Source organism: Saccopteryx bilineata, chromosome X, assembly GCF_036850765.1.
Source record: "Saccopteryx bilineata isolate mSacBil1 chromosome X, mSacBil1_pri_phased_curated, whole genome shotgun sequence".
Taxonomy (NCBI): Eukaryota; Metazoa; Chordata; class Mammalia; order Chiroptera; family Emballonuridae; genus Saccopteryx; species Saccopteryx bilineata.
Genome location: NC_089502.1, coordinates 70,787,071 through 70,811,301, shown reverse-complemented (window position 1 = coordinate 70,811,301; position 24,231 = coordinate 70,787,071). Strand labels below are relative to the sequence as shown.

General features: G+C 37.2%; 1 protein-coding gene across 4 annotated transcripts in view; it reads left to right on the top strand.

Annotated features, from left to right (window-relative positions):
- Positions 1-24,231, top strand: part of LOC136316702 (vascular endothelial growth factor receptor kdr-like) — a 277,304-nt gene that overhangs the window by 183,947 nt on the left and 69,126 nt on the right. For 2 of the 4 annotated variants that reach the window (XM_066248756.1, XM_066248754.1), the window contains exons 17-25: positions 104-239; positions 1,269-1,373; positions 2,418-2,531; positions 3,738-3,826; positions 4,983-5,190; positions 7,746-7,843; positions 9,473-9,595; positions 9,697-9,808; positions 22,686-22,785. In XM_066248756.1, the coding sequence (XP_066104853.1) occupies positions 104-239; positions 1,269-1,373; positions 2,418-2,531; positions 3,738-3,826; positions 4,983-5,190; positions 7,746-7,843; positions 9,473-9,595; positions 9,697-9,808; positions 22,686-22,785 (1,085 nt within the window). Of the gene's footprint in view, positions 1-103; positions 240-1,268; positions 1,374-2,414; positions 2,532-3,737; positions 3,827-4,982; positions 5,191-7,745; positions 7,844-9,472; positions 9,596-9,696; positions 9,809-22,685; positions 22,786-24,231 lie in introns of all 4 variants that reach the window. The other 2 variants (XM_066248755.1, XM_066248753.1) reach the window with 1 other exon arrangement.

Here is a 24,231-nt window from a genome sequence, read left to right as displayed (position 1 = left end):
TATGAACCAACTTATAATGTTAAATTGGAAACTCTAGAAGCTTAATGCATCTTCAAAAGATTAAGAAAATGCTGTAATATGCTTTTACTTTTTCTTTCTGCAGCCCAGTGTGTCAGAAACCAAAACTGGCTACCTTTCCATCATCATGGATCCTGAAGAGATGCCTCTTGATCAACAGTGTGACAGGCTTCCATATGATGACACTAAATGGGAATTTCCTAGGGACCGCTTACAGTTAGGTGAGAAGAATCTCTGTTATATCACCCTTGCATATTTCTTTCAGCAAAGAATTACAAAATCACTGAATAAAATACCCAAGAAAAAAAGCAATGACTTGAAATCCAGGATGCAGTTAAAACTAAATAAAGGGGGATGTGTTTTGAAGATGGCAATGGGAAGAACAGAAGCCAAAAATTAGGAGAACAAAGTGGCATTGCATACATAGCATAAGACTAGAAGGTTTCAGATGTTCAAACTGAGTGACTTTAGGCAAGGCACGTCATTTAACTTTTCTGAGCCCCCATTTTTATCCATTTATAAAAGGAGAACATTAGTAATTGTAGCTGCCCTATTTATATTCTGTTCCAACTGTAAGGATGTAGTGAGGTAGCATTTGAGAATATATATGTTACAAGTTTTAAAACACCTCAAAAATAGTAGCTATTGGTATACAACAAAATCTCTTTGAAAGAACTTAACTGGGGAGGCAGAGTCCTTTCAATATAGAAAATATAACAAATGCTCACAAAAGTTATATCCAGTAATGTGCTTCCTAGTGAGTTATATGCCTAGAAATCTTAAGTAAAACCATTATTAACAGGTGTGCGTTAACACCTTCACCTGAAGAACTGGTGTGGGTTTATAGACCACCACAAATCTACTCCAAACCACACGATTTTTTCTCTCTTTGGCTGACCTGAGGTATTTCTTTATTCACTTATTCCACACATATTTATTGATCACCTACCATTTAAGCATCTTTCTAGGTAATTAAATAACAATGAGCAAGACAGACTTTGTGGAGCTTATATTCTATTAGAAGAATTTATTATAAATATTCCAGCATAATGTATTTAGTCATAGTGTTATGAAGGATAATAAGGTACATTGAAGAGTAACAACATAGCTGCTTCACATGGGGTGGTCTACAAAAGCTTCCCAGAGAATTCTGACTCAGCAGTTAAGATGACCATTAAAGGAACCAATTTTTCACTTTGCTCTTGAGCCTTTCAGTTTCTACTGTTCATTTTCACTTCTTACTTCTTCAGGCAAAATTCTTGGTCATGGTGCCTTTGGTAAAGTGGTAGAGGCTTGTGCATTTGGCATCGACAGAGCTTCAACTTGCAAAACAGTGGCAGTGAAAATGCTGAAAGGTAACATTTATATTTCTTTGGAGGCCATTGGGAAACATCTGCAAGGATGTTTGGAATCAAGTGGAAAACTAAACAGTAAAATATATAAAGTTAAAGTAGTGGAGAGAGGTAACTCCCAACTAACTTCCATCCTCATTTGACCAATGTTTTCCATGGAAAACTCAGCCATTGACATGAACCAATCATCATGGAACCTTGTGTCTCAGCCTATCTGTTCTTCTATTGTGTTCAACCACATAAATACAAAAGTAGAGACTCAAGGTTTTTAGTTGTTGGTAAGGGTGATATGAGTCAGCAATGCTATTTGGTCACCAGAAAATTCTTACACGGTCTTCCATTGCATCAGTAGAAATGGATGGTATAGAATATGCTTGGATAGAATTCCAATAGATTCTGCACTGGTCAGGCTACCTAAACCTGTAGTGTGGTTCCAATCATGAATATATGAAATTGTGTATTTTTAAACATCTCAATATCATTCAATTCATGTCCCTAACTTCACACAGATAAATACTGAAATCAGACTTGACTAGTTCACCAATTACCTCTTCCAGGATAGTAATGCAGCAAAAGTTTATCAGAAAAGAATCAGCCGGACCTGTGGTGGCTCAGTGGATAAAGTGTCAACCTGGAATGCTGGGATCACTGGTTCAAAACCTTGGGCTTGCTTGGTTAAGGCACATGTGGAATTTGAAGCTTTCTCTTCTTTACCCTCCACCTTTTGCCCCTCTCTAAAATGAATTTTTTTAAATCTAAAAAAGAAGAAAAGAAAATAATTAGTTACCAAAGAACATCTTTTTAAAAATTAAAAAATAGAAAAGTAGTTAAGGCTGTTAGTACATAAGTCTCAGCATCCAGGCAAGCTAGTGCATGTAAAGATATTATTCGTTCATTTATAATATTGTTTGGAAAGCACAAAAACTAATTATTGTGTTACAGACACTTCTGCAAAATTTCTTTAGCATTAAACTGGATTTCCTATGCTCCTGCAACCTTTCCCATAAGAAACAATTATTTTGTGCTTGCTGTGTTTATTTCAAGCAGATTGTGCAACTTCCAGTGAGTTTAAGGCTTTGATGTCAGAATTGAAGATCCTCATTCACATTGGTCACCACCTCAATGTGGTTAACTTGCTGGGTGCTTGCACCAAACCTGGAGGTAAGGAATCTTCCAGACTTGGCCAGAACTGTTCCCTAGGTGTCAGAACACTCCAAGGCAAACTAGGCCCTAATTTATACAGGCCTAGATGTAGTGTATGCAGGGTTCTTCTAATGTAGAAATTCTTTGCAGTGCACAGAACCTCTAGAGCCCATGTTGTCTGACCACTGTTCTAGAAAATACTGTACAATATATAAAGAGATTGGATGTAAATCTAAACTTCTTGTCAGCTTGGATATCCTATGGAATCTTGGACACATTAGTTGAAGAGAAAACATTAGGGTGCTAAGGAGTAATGCCAATATATTCATGGAAGGAGACCCTGTAACTCACTTCTGGTTACACATCTAAGCTTTCATCTTCTTAAATTAGCACCATAAGCTAAGGAGGGGTTTCCCCCCACTTAGTCAATAAGCAATTCTACAACCCTGTCTATTCAAAGATTTGAAGTGATTATCTCAAGTACACCAAAAGCCCTTTAGTTATTCCTCTAATACAGTGCTACTGAAAAGTTTTATCTTTCATGTAGCTTGATTTTAAGCAACATTTTCTGAGCTTCTTCTGATTTTATATGAGGCACTAAACAAGGGCATGAAGGATGTAGTAGAAGTGTGGTGTACAAATAAATAAGAGGCCTTCCAGCCACATATAATTTGTGGTGTGGGGAAGCACAGAAAAAGTATGGGCTATGGAAAATCTGTAGACTCTTAAACTGTGGAGTAACTCGTTGGCAGTTGAGAGATTCATTTTAGCAAGAGTGGCGGTGGAGGTAAGGAAACAGTGTGAAGGATAGAGACAGTACCCCAATTAGTAAATGAATGAAATAATCAACTAGCTGGGTACTCCTTTGCCTTTGCCATTGCACTGTTAGCTGCATGTGGTCAGGTTCGCTGTTATACTTATTTCTATAGCCTTCATGTTAGCTATCCAGGAAACACCACAGTAAAGGTGTATTATGGCTTATTGGCCTTATTTTCCTTCTTCTGCTACATCTTTTCTCACCTAACTCTCAGCCAGCCACCTGTTTCTGGGATAAATCATCATTGTATTCAGCACAAGTAGTTAGTCAACTGGTTCTTAGCTAGAGAAATCCTGTGTGAGATTTTAGATCTTTGGTTAACAGGTTATCAGAGCAAAGCTAGTTCCAGAATCAGCTACCCTTCACCATCCTTTATAGAAGATGACTGTGGGCATTACTTCTGGCAGGTCCTTTGATGGTCATCGTAGAGTTCTGCAAGTATGGAAATCTAGCCAACTTTTTGAGAGGAAAGAGAGGAGATTTTATTGCTTCCAAAGTAAGTTTACCCAACTGAACCCCACACTCTATTTTCAAATACTATCTGAAAAGTTTCTAATGATAAAAAGAGAGAAAAGAGTGGAAAAGAAGAGTCTAAAAAACTACTGATCAAGGGAGGGAGGGTATGCATTTATATATCCAATAGAGCCTTGAACTGAATGACCTCTAAAGTTTCTCTTAAATATAAAACTCAGCAATCTCTTAGCATTGCCTGAAATTATGTTCTTGGTTAGTATTACCCTCAGTTTACATGATAAGATCCAGAATAGTTAGCTAGCTCAATTTTCATCATGCTTTTATTCTTCTGTATCCATCAAATTGAGCTCTCTGACATCACCTGAAGCTCTGGGAAAAGGGATTTTTTTCAAAATTAAATTTATTGGGGTGACATTGCTTAATAAGATTATATAGGTTTCAAGTATATGATTCCAAGGCCCTATCAATTGGGTACTTTCCAGCCTTGAGGAAATGAATCATCATGGGCATATGTCAGCAAGGTGTCAATGTTCCCCTCTTTTCACTTTCCTACTCTCTGTAGGTGGACATACTGCCACTGTCCTTATCTCTCCAAGGAAAGGTCAGCTGTCTCTATTTCTCAAAATACTGCAAAACACTGTATCAGTTACTAATTTATTTAGAAAAAAAATATTTCTTTTATGAATTCAGAAAAGAGCCTTCAAAACCAAGGATGTCATCTGACTTGGTATTCTGAACCTAGCTGGGAATTTCTTGTCTGAAACCCCAAGTTCTGCTACCCTAGTTTTAGTCAATCTAAAGGGTGTAATGGTAATTAAAAACAGAGGGTGTCTTCTTTTTATGTCATGCACTCAATTTCTAAACATAGAGCTCAGAAACCTTTTGGGGTACTACATGCTACCATATAGCCTGGCCCTGTGAAGGCCTGCTGACTTGTGGGGCAAGGAAACCCTTCAACAGTCAGATCTAGGATGTTTCCTCCCACCGGGAATTAGTCAACTAACATTATGTGTAAGGAGCACAGTGCTACACTATTAGTCAATACTCAGCCTTCTCACAGACTGTCTAGGCAATTCCCTTATACCTATTTAGGCTTCAGATTCCCCAGTAGAAACATGGGATAAGATGGAATTAATAATTTGTCTCTTCTGGCTCTGAGGATCTATTTAAACTCTCAGGTCCTCCTCAATATGGATAAAAAGGTGAAGACCTTTTACGATTCTGACTGCAAGCCCACCCAGCTGATTAAGCACCGTCTGGAGAGCATGACTAGCACAGGAAGTTCCACCAGCTCTGGTTTCATTGAAGACAAGAGCTATAGTGAATCTGATGAGGAGGAAGAAAGTAATCGCCACCTTTTGGAGGCTACAATAACCCGCCGACTAGGTATGTGGGGTCCTTTTCTGGCCAACACTCAAGGCTACTAGATATTTGAGGATTTGGGATTGGGTCAGGGAAGTGAGGTTACTGCTGAGCAACATTAGACAAGAGATGAGGGAGGTGATCCAGAAAACATCGTGTCTTCTGTAACTGTTGATACGGCGCTTGGAGGACATTTGTTTCTAAGCTCAGCTTGCACTTCCATTAGCAAACAAAAGTAGTTTACAATGACAATCTCCCACATTGGTCTAGATCTTGAAAATTTCCAGAGAATTTTCAATAAATTCTTTCCTTGAGCTTTATAACTTTCTTGTGAAATAAATAGGGATGCTTATACCCACTTGGAGGAGAAAACTGACACTCAGTGTAGGGATATAAAATATACTTAACAGATACTGCCTAATAGTCTAAATTTTAACAGATATGTAAAGTATTGAAAAATGGCTATTTCACTTTTATCTATGTTCATGAGTCTCAGTTTTATATCCCACCTATGTGTGAAGTCATACAGGTCTTAGCTTTTTCTGAATTACTTATTTCACTCAGTATAACGTTCTCAAGATCCATCCATGTTGTTGTAAAAGGCACTATGTCATCATTTCTTATAGCTGAGTAGTATTCCATTGTGTAAATGTACCACATTTTCTGTATCCAATCTTCTATCGAGGGGCATTTTGTTTACCAGGGGAAGGGGGATGTGGGAGAGTGAGTGGGGGAAAGGTGTAAAGAGGGACGGATATAAGGTCACGGAAAATGATTTGACTTTGGGTGATGGGTATATAATATAATCAACAGTTCAAATGCTATAGAAATGTTTACCTGAAACCCATGTACACTTATTGATCAATTTAATATTTTAAAATAAAATTTATAAAAATAAACTAAAATGAAAGAGAAATAACTATTAATATGTAAATATTTCACAGGTATCAAAATATTTAACAAATACTGGCACAGGTAGTAACCAGTCAGAATAAATGTCTGATATAACTTGGGGCAGATTCTAGGGGTTTCTGGATCATGGTAAAGTCTGGGCATGAATATGGTAACTGTTATGAAGAAGTCACTTGGAAAGCTTGTAAGAGTAACTATTTACCAAGTAGTATAGAAATACTTCAAGGATAAGCAACTCTTCTAGCTGTACCAGTGTATACCACTTCATTAGTGATCTGGCTCAGCTAATTAAAAGAAGTAAGTGTTATACTCATATAGCCCACTTCTTTCCATGTTATCCCCCACCCCTGGTTTATTTAGACTGATAGGTTCAAGCACTGACTTTGAGTTACATGTCTTATTCTGCCTGAACTTTCTGCCTGACACTGGCTTCTACTGGGGCCTCTAATCTTTCTGGTTCTATTTCTCTTATAATCCTTTTGGTCACAAGTAAACAGTATATGGTATCTGTCTGATTTTCATGCATGATGGGACATCTACTAGTCTTAGACTGAGAAGATCAAGGTTTTATTACTGGCTCTACTACTGATATACTTTATGACCTTGGACAAGTCACATCTCTTCTCTAGGTTTCATTTTCTCTACTTGTAAAATGTAGAGACCATTAAATTTAATTTTATGACAGATACGGAGAGACAGGAGGGAGAGAGATGAGAAGCATCAATTCTTTGTTGTGGCACCTTAGTTGTTCATTGATTGCTTTCTCATATGCGCCTTAACTGAGAGGCTCCAGCAAAGTAAGTGACCCTTCGCTCAAGACAGTGACCTTGGGTTATGCCAGCAATATTGGGCTTCAAGCCAGCTAATTTGGGGCTCAAACTAGCAACCAGGGAGTTATGTCTATGATTCCATGCTCAAGGCAGTGATCCTGGGCTCAAGCCGGATGAGCCCATGCTCGAGCCAATGATCTTGGAGTTTTGAACCTGGGTCCTCTGTGTCCTAATCCAACACTATCCACTGTGCCACCACCTGGTCAGGCTAAATTTAACTTTCTAAACAAAATTATTAAAACAATATAGAGATGTGGACTAAAATCTTTGTAAACACCCTTATAATCCTATTATGTTGCTGGTAGAACACGAGGCAGTGCAGAAAGAATATCTGAACTTTGCATCTATTGAAAGAAATTGGGGAACAGTGATCTAGCAAGATGTGTGGAACATAGCAACCATACTTTGTAATTACAAAAACTCAGATCTTTTGCCACGATGAAACATGGACATTTCCTGAAAATGTCCAAACTTTAGCATCTCATAGGCATTTCCTAGGTTTTCTCTTGCACCGAGAATTAGCAAGGGAATTATGGGGAAACAATGTATTTAATTTTATTTGGGAAGGGGAGAATAGTCAAGTTACGAGCTGTTGACTTCCTGAAGGCATCCTCGCAGATTATTTTGATTCACAACAGTATATGCCAATCACTTAAAAATACACAGGACATCATACTAAAATAAGGTATGACAAAAATGTTTGCCCCCATTTTGTAAGATTTTATGGAAAGCAGGCCTTTCTTCCTCTCTGGCTCTTCCCTACTGCCATCTCTACAAACTTGTGGAGAAGTTTTCAACCACTGACCTTTCTGTGCAACTTTCTTTTTGCTTCTGTAGATTCAAATAATCTCTACAAACATGCTCTCACTTTGGAGGACCTGATCTGCTACAGTTTCCAAGTGGCCAAGGGCATGGAGTTCCTTGCTTCCAGAAAAGTGAGTATTCACTCTCTTTTTTTCTTTTATTTCTAGTTTGCAGAAGTAGGGGATGTGAAATCTATGATACCAGTATCAATAGTAGCTTTTTAAAAATAATTTACTCTTATACTTATCTGTCTTCCTTTTTTGAAATGTTTTTTGAGAAATTTACATATATTCACCTTGCAGACAGCTACTCATCTGCTTAACTACAATAGTTAGAGACTTATTTTTCAAACTCTAAGAGATGGCTGGAATATTTAATACTAACAGTGAAGTTATATATTGAAATAAAACTTCTAGCATATATCTGTTGATTGATTATTAGTTTATTGATGCTAACCGCTAGAGGTAAAGACATGAAAGATATAAATTCTCTTTTCTAAGAATCCACTGAGGTTGACAGATACCACATATAATAAAATAGAATCAATGCTATGAGAGAAGTATGAAGTAAGTACTTGGTGACTATCTGGAAGGAAATCTAGAGAATTTGTGGTCTTCTCAGAGGAAGTGCTATTTAAACAATATCACGATGATGTGAAACAAGAATATTTTACATAGTTTTAAAGAACAGAACATAGGATGTAAGGAAGTGTGGGGTTGAGGAAATATAGCTGAACAATGAATTTGCCATTGATTATAAAAGGTTTTGAACATTATACAAACAAATTTGAACTTTGTTGGTTTATTTGTTATTATTAATTATTATTATTAAATTTTTTAGTAAGGGAGAGAAGGACATACAGGGACAGAGAGACAGGAAGGGAGAGAAATGAGAAGCATCAATTCTTTGTTGCAGCACCTTAGTTGTTCATTGATTGTTTTCTCATATCTGCCTTGACTGATGGGCCACAGCAGAGTGAGTGACCCCTTGCTCAAACCAGTGACCTTGGGCTCCAGCCAGTGACCTTGGGCTTCAAGCCAGTGACCTTTGAGTTCAAGCTGGTGACCATGGGCCATGTCTACAATCCCACGCTCAAACCAGCAAACCCGCACTCTAGCTAGTGAGCCTATACTCAAGCCAGCCATCTCAGGGTTTTGAACCTGAGCCCTCTGCATCCCAGGCCAATGCTCTACTCACTGTGACATCGCCTGGTCAGACAGATGGTTTCTAACTGCCACAAAATAAAATTTTCTAAGTAAGAACATGTTCAGGTTTGTGCTTAAGGAATTGGACTTTGGGGACCAAAGTGGACCATTGAGTAGCTCATAGGGTAGACTGGAGGCTAGATCAGTTAGGACAATATTGCAGTAGCCCAAATGTGGGATTGGAAGGGTCTCCGTGGCCCAGATTACTAGTAGTGGAACACAGTGGAGAGAATGGATTTATGTTCTAAGATAATATCCCAGTGTTTTAAAGACAAAACATATTAGTGGTAGCCAAGTGGGAGGACTTATTCCATTGTAATGGCGATTCTGCCCACCCCGCCAAATTTTAGAATAGACCAACTCATCAATCTCAGTAAATTGTAGCTTAAACATATATTTCTCAGGCTGAGCACTTCTGAAATACTTTCCTGTTCTGATTTTTAGTTCCTTTTACCTCCTTATTTAATACCAGCCTTTCTACTGGCTGATAATATGTACAACTGAACCACTTTAAGGTCTAATAGCCCTCTAAACTAACTTTGTCCCTTTTTTTAGTGCATTCATCGGGACTTGGCTGCTCGGAACATCCTTCTAGCTGATAATAATATTGTGAAGATCTGTGACTTTGGTTTGGCCAGAGACATCTACAAAGACCCTGACTATGTCTGGAAAGGAGATGTAAGTTCAAAGCTCATTGGCATAATGCCCCAATCCCAGTCTGTCATCTGTTGGTGTCATGAATGTTATTTTTATGGATCTCTCCCATTGTGGTTTTCTAGGCAAGGCTCCCACTTAAGTGGATGGCACCTGAAGCCATTTTTGACAAGGTTTACACTACCCAAAGTGATGTGTGGTCATTTGGCGTCTTGCTGTGGGAAATATTTTCTCTGGGTGAGTGTATCTCTTTATTGCCACCCCCTCATCATTACCAGTCAACATCCATTACAATCTCAGGACTTAAAAGATCTTAGTCTTTGGATACAATGGAATCAAGCAGAAAATTCTTATGACCAAGAACCAACAAAAACTGTCTCATTTACTGATTATTATCAAATTTATTCAGCAAATATTTACTGAGAAACTGTTATGTGTCAGACGTTCTAAGTGCTGGAGATACAGGGATAAACAAAGCAGATAATTATCTCTGCCACCATGAAGCTTACATTCTAGTTAGAATTGATTGCCTATGAACAATTAATAAGTACAATTTATAAAAAATAAGTGATGTTATGTAGTATGGAGGCACATTTAGAAGAGAATACAGAATATTGGGATGGAGCAGAATGTGGGTTAGTTTTTAAACTGGGTAGTTAAGCAGGGCCTCATAAAGTAAAATGCTTAGGTGGAGACCTGAATAGTGAAGAAATGAGCCACACAGCTGTCTGGGAGAAGATAATTCTAAGCAAAGGAAATAGCAAATGGAGTGTGCACAGTGAGTTTGAGGGTCAGGCAGGAGACCACTGTGGCTGGAGTGGATGAGTGAGCATAAGAGGAGTTGGAGGTGAGGTTAAAGAGAGAAAGAGGTACACATACCAGACCAGGCTTTGTTGGCACAGAGAGATTAAGTACCTTTTTAAAGATTTTTCAAAGAGTAAGGATTTGAATGTAGGCTGTCTGACTCCCAAGCCCCACTTTTAAACACCATGCCTACTGCTAAGTTTACCCAAGCCAAAGCATGGTGTCAGTGCTTCTGTAGTCAAAAAAGTCTAAGAATTATATGATTTCACTTGTATGTGGGGTATAAAACTCAGACTCATAAGCATAGATAATAGTATGGTGGTTACCAGAGGGAATGGGGTGGAGAGGTTGTAAAGAGAACCAAATATATGGTGATGGAAGATGGTTCCATATTTGCGTGGCAAGCACTTGGTAAAATATACAGATCAGAATTCATAGAGGCATATACTTGAAACCTATTGATCCTATTAACCAATGCTATCCCATTAAATTTAATAAAAATATAAATAAATTAAAATAATAAAAATAAATCAAAATAATATTAATCCATAAATCAATCCTGTGGAGCCCTGAAGAAAGTGGCATGGTAAGCCTTGAAACCAGTCCTCCAGACTCTCAATTCCATATTCTTGGTACCTGCCAGGAAAACTTTAAACATCCCAGGAATTCTAGAGATGACGTTGTACAAGACTTTTAAAACAAAACAGTGCTCTGGTATGTATTAGGTCTGCATCTCACATCACATTCTCCTCCTTCCATGACTTGGAATCAGAGGCCTATCTGCAGTGCCAAGGGGTTTTTATTAAAATCATCTAGACATGCCTGTTTGAGAACCATGTATACCTAACTCACATGATAAATATTTTATTAAATATGTATCATTGAATATAGACAAAGATTCGAAGGTTTCTAGATCACTGATATCTAAAGTGATTGGAAGATATTTGTTTGTCCACAGAGGCTACACTGGCCTTCATCTAGAAGGTCTGGTCCCTCTGTCTAGTCTCTGAAATGAAAAGTATTTAATAAAAGAAAGAAGATGTTGAACAAAAGGAAATGACAAAATTTGGTTTTTACCCAAGTCACATGTGGAATCAAAAGCTAAAGCAGTAAATTAGGACAGAGCCAATGAGAAACATTGTCACACCAGGCAATGTGAATTTCAGAATAGGCTTCTCTATACCAGATCTTTGCTCGGAAAGGAATATCTGCCCACAACCCATCCTACACACATAGCATTTTGAGGAGAGGTAAGATAGCTCCTACCACTCCTATTTCCAGTGCTTCCCAAGATTTGGAAGCACTGACACTATACTTTACAGTGTGCTCAAGAAAGCAAGGTATCTGAATAAGCAATATCTTGAAGCAAATAAATGTTAACACTTGTTCTTTTAACTTTTTTTGATGGAATTCTCTTATATAGATTACATATTTCCTTGCCTCAGTAAACTCTTTCAGTCTGCCATTGCTCTTACTGCCCTCCCTTCTCTTATTGTTCAATTTTTCCTTCTCTTTGTCTTCCTTTCACCTTTCTCTCATTTGCCAGGTTAACTTCCAGCAGGATCTGAATTTTATAACCCTTGATACACTTATCCACTGATCATATTATGTCTTTGGTAACACAACATCTTTTGGTTATTTTCCTTGTAGCTCTAGTTCATAGGCTTACATACCTATTTTCATGAACAGACTCTGTTCCTAAATTTTGAAGTAGCTGAAAGCCTAGATACTAGATAAATAAAATGTCATCAAATCACATCTCATTACTAAATAATAACACATGAAATAACTGTAATTTTTCTTAAAGAAGTTTAATATTTATAGAAAGTTCATAATAGATAAAAACACTGTAAATTGCAAGATAGTGAACCAATTAAAGCAATTATTATTATCTCATTTAATAGTTGCAACTTACTGTGAGCCAGAATAGACATTGTCCATAATTTATAGAGGACAAAACTGAGCCTCAGAGAAGTACTGATGCATTTGAGGTCACACAAAATGTCATAGGCATAGCTGGGACTCAATCCCTAAATTCGGTATTAGATTCAATATCCTTCCCTATACAGAAGACTTTCCTTGGAATAAGCACTGAAGTCATTGAGAAACTGAGGCAAGTAGGTAGTTGTAGCCCTTGCATCATCCCAGAATTAAAAGTCTTTACTCCAAATCATCTAGTTTATTACTTTGCCTTTAGCTAAGCCTCCTTTAAATGTGCTTTGCAAAGGAGGTTGCCAGACCCATGCATATACTCTTCCAGAAACTGTTTGGGATGGGAGAAACTGAACCATCAAGACTCAAACTCAGAACTTACTAAAATCTTCCAATCTTTTGTTTATGAACTTTACTTGTCATGTTTCAGTGGGTCAGAAATTCACTGACAAAAGCTACATTTAAAAAAATTTCTCTGTAATTTCAGGTAGAAGTTGTGCTTTAGTTTAAATTCAAAAGGATAAGATAATCAACATGCTCAGGTAAAAGACACCACATATATACGGTACATTTTAGCATTCCCTTAAGTTGAAAGTGGAGTCCTAGGTATCCAACTAGACTCTATAGATTGGGGCAATTGTCAATAATAATTCTGAAGGTATCAGCTCTCAATTTCTTGTTCCACTAGCTTATATCCCTTTATTAGATCTCGATCCACAATCTATGAAATTGAGTTTTTAAGCTATATGGACTCTGAATTCCTCTGCAGCCAGAACAATCTGTGATTACAAGTCCAGGATGTGCTTCTAATTAGCTGTTGGTTCTTTAAGTAATCACATCCTTCTCTAGGACCTGCAAAACAAGGGAGACAAATTAGATATTGTGCAGAGTTCCTTCTGGATATGTCATTCTGTGGTACTGTGGAATGGTTCTTTTTTTTCTGGAATAGATCATATCACCTTTAACCAGATATAGCCTTCCAACACCTGCATCCTCTTATCAATGCCCTATTAGCTTTAAGTCTGAACTCTGGCATCTGACTATGCTTTGTGATGAAAACTTTGAAGAGAAGAGCAAATGGCTCTCTGTAGTTCTAAGTACAATTATTTGACTGTGGTATTTCAGTCTTATTGATGGAAAAGGCAAGAAATTCCAACAAACTATGCACTTGGGAGCAAGCCTGAGAAAATGCATTGTTTGTGAGACTAGAACATAGGGAAGCAACACCCAAACCAAATACAAATACTTTTATTTCCCTTATATGTAAAATTCAGCAAGAAATATGTATTAAATGACTACTATTTGCTAGATACTATTATTTGAGCTGATGGTGCCTATCAGGGATCAAAACTGACAAAATACCTGCTTTCAAGGAGTTTTTCTTCTACCAGGGAAGATATACTCATTAATTAATCAATATATAATAACATTGAGTTAGCAGGATAGAGTGTGATAGGAAAATATTATTCTGAGAGTGGCTAAGGAAGCTCAGACAGGGTGACATTTGAGCAGAGATTATTTTATTTTATTTTTATCTTATTTTTATTAATTTTAATGCAGTGACATTGATAAATCAGGGTACATATGTTCTGAGAAAACATCTCCAGATAATTTTGACCTTTGATTATGCTGATTAGAAGAAAGAGAGGTCTCTAGCTAATTGGTCATCTGGAACAAGAGCATTCCAGGCATCGGGAGCAGGAAAACCAAACGAACTGAGGGTAAAACGTGTTTGATGTGTTTAAGAAAACAGTGAGATGGACATTGTAGCTGGAAGGCACTGAGTGAAGGAGAAAGTGATAGATGGTGAGGATGAAAAAGTAGCAAAGAACAATTTTATGTGGCACCTTACAGGCCCTGGTAAGGACTTTGGGTGGGATTGAAACAGATATATGTTGCCAAAGAATTGTACATGGAGAAAGATGACGTACCTGACTTCAAGGCAGATGTAAGTTTGAATCTCAGTGTCATTTCTCATTAGCAGTACCACTTTAGCAGGTCACTACTACAGTCTGGGTCCCAACCTCCTCATCTAAAAAATCAGATTAATAATTTCTATATTACAAGGTTGTTGTGCTAAAGTACTATTTGAAATACAAAGTGCCATGCAAATGTTTTATACATTCTCCAAAGAATTGGAATTCCAGTCTCCAGATTCATAGATTTTTTTTAGTTCAGCTGGTAACACTCCAAGATGGGTGGCTAAAATAGTATCTAATGCCTGAATAAAAACAGAATAAATCCAAATACTAGACTGTTTCACAGAAAAATAAAAACTTTATTCTTACAGTGTGTGTGTGTGTGTGTGTGTGCACGCACACACACACACGCATGTGCCCTCAAATTCTTATTTCTATGTACATTGTGCTAACTATATGTGGTTTTGGGTTTTTTTTGTGTGTGTATTTTTCTGAAGTTGGAAACAGGGAGGCAGTCAGACTCCTGCATGCGCCTGACCGGGATCCACCCGGCATGCCCACCAGGGGGCGATACTCTGCCCATCTGGGGCGTTGCTCTGTTGCAACCAGAGACATTCTAGCGCTTGAAGCAAAGGTCATATAGCCATCCTCAGCGCCCAAGCCAACTTTGCTCTAATGGAGCCTGGGCTGTGGGAGGAGAAGAGAAAGACAGAGAGGAAGGAGAGGGAAAGGGGTGGAGAAGCAGATGGGCACTTCTCCTGTGTGCCCTAGCCGGGAATCAAACCCAGGACTCCTACACGCTAGGCCGATGCTCTACCACTGAGCCATCCGGCCAGGGCTATGTGATTTTGGTTTTTAAAATGATATAATACCATAATGGATGGAATTTTTCTACAAAACTCATACCTGGCTCAGGAGGAAAGTGAGAGAAGACTCACAAGCCTGAGTATTCACACAGGCACTGAAGTTGGGGTCAGGTGGAAGGGATAGAACAAAGGCTAGTTTCTAAGGGTTGAAAGACTTTCTTCTTCATAATGGCAGCCCAGAAGTTTCAATGATACATATCTTCCATTCCTTATTAAGACTGAAGTGGAATCAGGCCCAAACCCAAAGTTTAAGAAACTTCTAAGAGTATAGGAAGAGTTTTAAAACAGAAAAATAATTTAGTTTGAGAGGACTCATGGTTTGCTTTGAAAGAAAACCTGTGATCAGGTGTCAGGTGCAAGATGGTGTCTTACAATATCCAAGAGATAGGTTTTGCCTGGAGGGAGAAAGACCAAGCAAGGAACCTCCAAAATGGTCAAAACCTGAGGCACAAGATTACCACAACATCATGTTAAGGTCTTCTTTCCAATAGCTATAATCTATTCTGGCCTCTCAAGGGGCCTGGGGAGTGTTTTCCTAAGTGTTGTCTCATATATGTGACTTAGAGAGGGGTAACTGACACTTCTTACTCAAGAACAGGGTTTCTTTTTTTCTAGAAAAACTAGGAATGATGCTTTTACTTCTTTTTTATAAAGTCACGTCATTTCCATTCTCCTATACCTTCCATCTCTCTCTTTCTACTACCAAACATGGCAAGGGTCATGTGTAGAACAAGGTGGTTATAGAGTCATATCTGCCCTATACTATATTTTCCTGGTGGATATTGGTTCTGTCTTTGCAGCTGGAATAATGGATAACTTGCAGATGGTACTACTGTGTTTCCCCCAAAATAAGACAGTGTCTTATATTAATTTTTGCTGCTAAAGACGCAATAGGTCTTATTTTCACGGGATATCTTATTTTTCCATAAACAAGAATGTTTCCCTGAAAATAAGACAGTGTCTTATATTAATTTTTGCTCCTAAAGACATGCTAGGTCTTATTTTCAGGGGAGGCCTTATATTTCTAAGCCTGAAAAAAAAGCACTAGGTCTTATTTTGGGGGAATGTCTTAGTTTTGGGGAAACAGTTTAGAAGTGTTCCAAACTTCATGGGTCTGCTCTTATGTGAGGTGCTTTGGTGAATTCTGTCTCCCTGTTGATCATAGAGTAGCATCATGGAGACTTGTACAGTAAGTACCCCCAAAAAACATTGGCTGTTTTTGGAAAGAACAAATCGAAGATTGAAACTCCCAGTATGGGCTGACCTGCGGTGGCGCAGTGGATAAAGCGTCAACCTGGAACGCTGAGGTCTCCAGTTTGAAATCCTGGGCTTGCCCAGTCAAGGCACATATGGGAATTGATGATTTCTGCTTCAACCCCCCCTCTTTCTTCTCTAAAATGAATAAATAAATTCTTTTTAAAAAAAGGAAGAAACTCCCAGTTTGAAACGAAGTACTTGCTTCCCAAACTGCAGTGATACCTACTGACTGAATGTATATTCACCAGCTGTACAACACCTTAGCCAAGACCCCAGGGACAAGGTTTGGTCCCACTAACAAAGGTCAGAGGCCCACTTTTGACTCAATAGGGGTGAAAATCCCAACTGTTTTTGTTCCCTTATAGTTTGGCCAGTAGTACATAAACTTTCAATTCCCAGTACTTCTTACTCCCTCTATTCTTTACCCTAAGCTAGGCACAACAAGTTACTATTATGAAAACCTAGGCAATAGATTTGGCATACGTAATGTCACTTTTGATGATAAATGCTGAGATTGTGACATCATAATAACGTAAAGCCTGGTTTATATTTATTTATACTTTATTAATATCATTATAAATCATTGATGTTTTAAAAGAAAAAAAGAAGAAACATGTACCAGTTAAATGGATTAGAGTTTATTACATCAGAGCCATAATTTAATTCAACAAACATTTGTTGTATGCCTTCTACATTCAAACAATGTGAATTAAGACATATCCTAACCTCCAGAGACCTACAATTGAGTTGGGAAGAGAAAAATACACCCAACTAATTCTAATGCATGAAAATACACCCAACTAATTCTAATGCATGACAGACTCTGACGAGCCCTATAATAAAAGCCCAGACATAATACATTAAAAGAAAACAGGAAGGATAAGATGAGTTTCTACCTTTGGAGGAGAAAAGATAGATAGAAAAGCTGCTTCTGAGAATATACACAAAGAAACTCAAAATAATTCAAAATAATATATAAACCCCTATGTTTATTGTGGTATTATTTATAATAACCAAACTTTGGAAGCAGGCCAAGTGTCCATGAATAGATGAATGAATTAAAAATCTGTGACACATTTACACAATGAATATTATTCAGCCATAAAAAAGAACAAACTCTTATATTTGCAACAGCATGGATGAATCTAGAGGATTGCTAAGAAATATAAATCAGTCATAGAAAGACAAATACTATATGATTTTACTTATATGTGTAATTTAAGAAACCAAATAAACAGACAAAATTAAAACAGGCTCAAAAATCGGACTTATAGATACAGATAATAGACTGATGATTGTCATGGAAGGGGGACAGTTGGGGGAGTAGATGAAGAAAGTGAAATGACTGAGAAGTACAGATTGGTAGTTACAAAATAGCCACAGGGATGTAAAGTATGGCATAGAGAATATAGTTGATATAGTAAATAATATTGTTTAACTCTGTGTGGTACAGTTGGATACTGGAAACATTGGGGGGAAGACTTCATAAAGCAAATGACTGTCTATTATTCTTTATAACTAAAACTAATACAAAATAATATTTAATGTAAACTTTAATTGAAAAATCAAATTAAAAATTAGTTTTTGCATGTATATTCATCAGGAGTATTGGTCTATCATTTTATTTTTTTTTAGTGTCTTCATCTAGCTTTGTTATAAGGGTAATGCTGGCTTTGTAGAATGAGTTTGAAAGTTTCCTCCTTTTTAATTTTATGGAAGATTTTGAGAATTGTCATTCATTCTACTTTAAATGTTTGATACAATTTGCCAACTGGAACCATCTGGTCTTGAGTTTTTCCGTGTTAGGAGGTTTTTGATTAGTGATTCAATCTCTTTATGCATAATAGCTCTATTTGAACTTCTATATGAAAATGTAATGAAGAAAATCTACCTCTTCTAATACTTTAAATTTGTTAATAAATTATAAAATATATTTATTTTATTGTAGTTCTATTCTTTAAACTTTATTATAATTAACTGATTGACACTCTATTCTAATATAGAGCTGCAGTTTCCTAATGCTGACTATTTATTTTTACTTTTACCAGTGTGTTTTAAACTTTCATACCAGGGATGCACATATGATTCAACATCCACAAAACAATTAATGTGATTCATCACAACAAAACCAAAAATAAATATCCTATGATTATCTCAATAAATGCAGAAAAATTATTTGATAAATATCAACATCTATTTATAAAGAAAACTCTCAAAAAGTGGATATTGAATAAACTTAACTTGATAAAGAAAATACATGACATGCACACAGTTAATATCTTATTCAGTGATTGATTCCTATATGTCCCCTGACCGAGATCGAATCCACAACCTTGGTATACTGGAACGATGCTCTAACCAACTAAGCTACCCAGCCAGGGTCCATCCATGTGTTAGTTGTAATGGTTTTTGGTCCACTCTTTAAAATTTTTATATAGTACAGTGTGTCTGTAAAGTCATGGTGCACTTTTGACTGGTCACAGGAAAGCAACAAAATACGATAGAAATGTGAAATCTGCACCAATTAAAAGGAAAACTCTCCCAGTTTCATACCTATTCAGTGCAGTTTGATGTGGGCTCACGCACAGATTTTTTAGGGCTCCTTAGGTAGCTATCCTGTATAGCCTCTACAGACTCGTCACTGACTGATGGCCTACCAGAACGAGGTTTCTCCACCAAACTGCCGGTTTCCTTCAAGTGCTTATCCCACCGAGTAATGTTATTCCTATGTGGTGGCACTTCATTATAAATGCGCTGATACGCACATTGCACTTTGGTCATGGATTCAAATTTAGCGAGCCACAGAACACACTGAACTTTCCTCTGTACCGTCCACATCTGGACTGGCATGGCTGTGGGCTACTCCACTGTATACACGGTGTTACATCATCATCTGTGCATGCGCACATGCTGCCACATCATCCTACAGAAACTAGGAGGGTTTTCCTTTTATTTGGTGCAGATTTCACATTTCTATCATCTTTTGATGCTTTCCTGTGACCGGTCAAAAGTACACCATGACTTTACGAACACACTGTATTATGTCATCTGCAAATAGTGTGAGTTTCACTACTTCCTTCTTCCTTTCCAATTTAAACACCTTTTCTTCTTGTGTGTTTTCTGTGGCTAAGGTTTCTGATACTATGTTGAATAAAAAAAGGCAGTCTTGTTTTGTTCCTAATCTTAGTAAGACAGCTTTCAACTTTTTGCCATTGAGTATGTTAGCTTGGGTTTGTCAGATATGGTCTTCATTATGTTATCTTCCCCCTAAATGAAATTTGTTAAGTAGTTTATTATTTTTTTTTGAGAGAGAGATAGAGAGAGAGGGGGAAGAGAGAGAGAAACATCAACTTGTTGCTTGATTTTAGTTTTATATCCATTGATTGCTTCTCATATATACTGTAACCAGGGATTGAACCAGTGATCTCAGGCTCCACATTGGGCCCAAGCCAGCAACCTCCAGTTTTTAATTGACAGCCTTGGTGCTGTGGGTTGACAGTCTATCCACTGTGCTGCTACTGGCCAGGCTGTTAAGTAGTTATTATCATGAGTGATTTCTATGTTTTTATTGCTAGATTCATTTTGTTTATATATTGATTTCTGGTTTTATTCAGTTAACTATCTGTGCTCTCTTGTTCTCATTGCCTTTCTATAAGATGATTATTTTGAATTCTTTGTCAAGCAATTTATAGATCTTCATTTTAGGGTCAGTTGCTAGAGATTAATTTTATTTCTTTGGTAATATCATATTTCCCCGATTCCTTGTGTTTCTTATAGCTCTGTTTTGGTGTCTGCACACATGATGAAGCACACACCTCTTTCACTCTTTACAGGCTGTCTTCAGCAGGAAAGACATTCACCAATCAGGTTTTCCAGATATTCTGGCAGTCTCTCAATCACTTTTTTATGGATGTACACATTCTAGTCCTCTCACTCACTCTTGTGAAGAAAAGCCTCAGGACTGTGTGCTTTCTCCCAATTCTTTAGTGTCATATTTGATGCTGTGAATATCCAACTTTTAGGACAATGAACTGATTTGCTATGACATTTGGTGCAGGCCCTCTTCCCTGCCTCTTTCCTGAATAAGAACTCTCAGGATTGTATGCCGTTTCTCAGTCCCATTGAGCTGTGCTGGGTACTAATAGCTGTGTCCCTTTATTACCGAGGGTAGTAAGGATAAGAGATTCTTAAGACATAATACCTAAAAGAAGTTTTCTATCTTCTAAATGAGTGACAATGCATATCTTAAACAGATGTATGTGTGTTTCTCAGCTTTGAAGGTTCTCCTAACCTTTATCTACAGATTGAATCTCAAATTAAAAAGTCAATGTTTTGCCTTAATAACTTTGTGAGAGTTCAACAAATTTATTCCGGATACCATGTTTTATGTTATTTTGGCCATTTCCCCACAAAGAATGTGCAATTATGGGGAGGAATGATATGTTTATGATTATACTTTTAGTATGAATTTGATGAGAAAGTACACATACTAAAAGCTACTCTGAATTGAAGAAGCTTGAAATCATTTGAACTTTGAAAATTACATTATTGTCTTCATGCTTTATAAAAATTATCGCTCCATATTAGACAATAAGTATTCAGGTTACAGATAATAACCAATGGCTCCAATGATATATAGATTCTTTGCTATAACTCTGGTCTGCTGGGAAGGTCAGGAGCCATAGGTTGGGAAGTATTAGAATAGATGAAACATTCTTAAATTTATGAGACTTAAAATATCGCATCAACCAAACAGTTACCAAATCTGACAGGGAAATTATAGTGAGCAATAATGTATCACCAAATTGCAAGGAAGAGTAACTAAAATTAATAGTGTCTTTCAAGTTACCTTGAATTGGGTAACAGATCTGGTTTATACTATTTAGCTAACTTTCAGAAAAAGAGAAACTTAAAAGCAATGTCATGCCTTTTTCCCCAACAGCAAATTATACATTTTGATAGTTCATCAGTTTTTATTAAACTTTCTCTGGATCTCATCTTTGTTTTTCTGTTTGTTTGTTTTCTTTCTAACTTCTAATATATATTTTAAACACCTAGAAGCTACTTTAAACACTTTTGAAAATTTAGATGGGGTACAAATTACATACACTAAAAATTTCTTATAAATAATCAAATATTATTTATATGAAAATTTAACAATATTGACACCATCTTTAATCTCAAAGTCCTAGAAAATGTATTTGAAGATTTTCATAATAGGCCCTGGCCAGTTGGCTTAATGGTAGAGTGTCAGCCTAGTGCATGGATATCTTGGGTTCCATTTTCAGTCAGGGCACACAGAAGTAACCATCTGCTTCTCCACCCTTCCTTTCCTGCTCTTCCTGATCTCTTGCAGTCATGGCTTGGATGGTTCGAGCAAGTTGTCCCCAGGTGCTGAGGATGGCTCAGTAGCATCTGCCTCAGGTTCTAAAATTAGCTCAGTTGCCAAGCAACAGAGCAAAGGCCCAGATGAGCAGAGTATTTTCCTTAGGGGTCTTGCCGAATAGATCCTGGTAAGGGCTCACAAGGGAGTTTGTCTCTCTGCCTCTCCGCCTCTTAATTAAAAAAATAAAATAAGAGTTTTCATGATTGTTGCATATAAGCAACCAAATAAAAGTCATGACTGAAAATACTGCCTACCCATGCACAGAAATAGATGTTCAGAGAGACTTGTGGTTTGATATTTTGTATTCTCTTAATCTCCTTTAAACAGTGATTCAAATTTGAGAAATGTGCTTTTTCTTTACCATAAAATATTTTTGTAAATAATTTTTCCCATTTTTCAACATGAAATTTATTCTGAAGTCTTATTTTTCTTTTTGGTTTGTATGTCACCAAGACCACATTTCCCAACTTGAAGACAGATGTCTATACTAGCTGGAAATCTGCTCCTTTGTTGTCCTTGATGCTTGGACTACATTAGAATGTCATAGGTTAAAGTATAATATGAAAAGGGCACCCCAAGACTGCAAAAAGAGATATTTTCGATTAAAAACAAAAATCATTCATTTTATATTGAAAGGTGGGTTATACTTCAACCAAATCACAGGATAATGGCTGAACATATCATTTAAAAGGATGAAATTATTTCCAAGTCAATAGAAATTCATTAGTAGGTATTAAAAACCTTTACCTTCATCTCAAAGCAAGTTGTATATGTGGCTTCTGGGAGAATTATTATATCAGGTCTCTCAACTGCTGAGGTAGATGGAAGTACTATGTCAGACACTCTATGTAGATCTGGAGCTGTTTGCCCTTCTTAGAATTCTTTTTAGCTCTCTGGGTTGTTAACCTCATGCAAATGAATAGGATATGTTTTTTCCCCTTACGTTTCAGGTGCTTCACCATACCCAGGAGTACAAATAGATGAAGAATTCTGCCGTCAGCTTAAGGAGGGAACACGAATGAAATCTCCTGAATATTCCACTCCTGAAATGTAAGTTCTTCAGCCTAAGGGTCATCAGACTAAATTAATGTGGATAAAAGGATCAAAGTAAGCGTCACAGATTTTTTTAAGATAATACATGAAATCTCATTCAATGCCAATGCACTTCTTTTACTTTTCTCAGGTATGGAGGCATACCTCAAATATATTGCAGGTTCAGTTCCAGACCCATACAATAAAGCCACTATTGAAGTAATGCAAGTTACATATTTTTGTGATTTCTCATTGCATATAAAATTGTTTACACTATAATGTAGTGTATTAAGTGTAATAATATTATTTCTGAAAAAGCAATCAATGTACATACCTTAATTAAAGTGTTATAGCTAAGAAAGTGTTAACCATTATTTAAGCCTTCAGAAAGTGGTAACCTTGTGCTGGTGGTGGGTTTTGTCTAAATGTTGATTAAAATGTGGTATTTGTAAAGTACAGTATAGCAAAGTACAATAAAATGTGGTATGCCTGTCATGATTAAAAGATGGTTTAAGAAACTGGAAATATAAATTTTATAAGAAGATGCATATACTGGCATGATACTGGCCCCTTTTAACCTTAATTTTTCTATTTATATGTTTATACTTTAAAACATTAAATAAAAATTTACAGAAGATCGCATTCTCAGTACAGTCTCTCTTGGACATCTGGAAGAGATGTGGCCACACACATTATACTAAACTGGAGCCAAGTTCTAGGATCTCTTAATGAATCAATAAGTGAATCTAGAGAGTGATACCAGAGGAATGGTGGTATGAGAGGACCCCTTGTCATCTCTTCTTGATGTCTCAACAATTAGAACAGTAACAATTCAACAAAAGATTCCCTTCATGTCCAAGAGATGACCTGTGTATTGAAATATCTAAAGGTGGGAAAGTGAGAATGAATAAGAGAGGTAGAAAGGAAGAAGAGCTGAGACAGCACTAGAGATGCACAACCTGGAGCTTGCTGCCCAGAGCTCACTGTGGAGCTCAGCCTGGAGAGGGGAGGGTCATTTTGCCACTGGCACTCTATTCAATGGAGACAAGCAAAGAGATACAGTGTGCGTTCCTGAAGAATTGAGTAGTAAACACTGTGGCTGAATCAAGTGACCTGGGCATAAATGAAGCACAGAAGTATGGCTACACCTGGCAACCCACATTCCAAACAGTTAAACACAGCCACAAAACCTGGCCACCTCTCTTCACACTCCTAGAGCTTGCTTCCTGTCACCCTCTCAGAGCTATCAACAAGCTCCAGAAGAAGCTGTAGCAGTGAGTGCCAGGTTACAGAAATCATTATCTGTAACTCCAAAAAGTAGTACTACAGAAATATTATTTTCCCCTGAGTCAACCAGTTCACTTTATGACTAATCCCAGAATTGGGTGGAGACAGAGGAGAGGCCACAGAGGTCTGCCATTCACCATTACTGATAGAAAAGCAAAAAAGGAAATAGCCAACTTC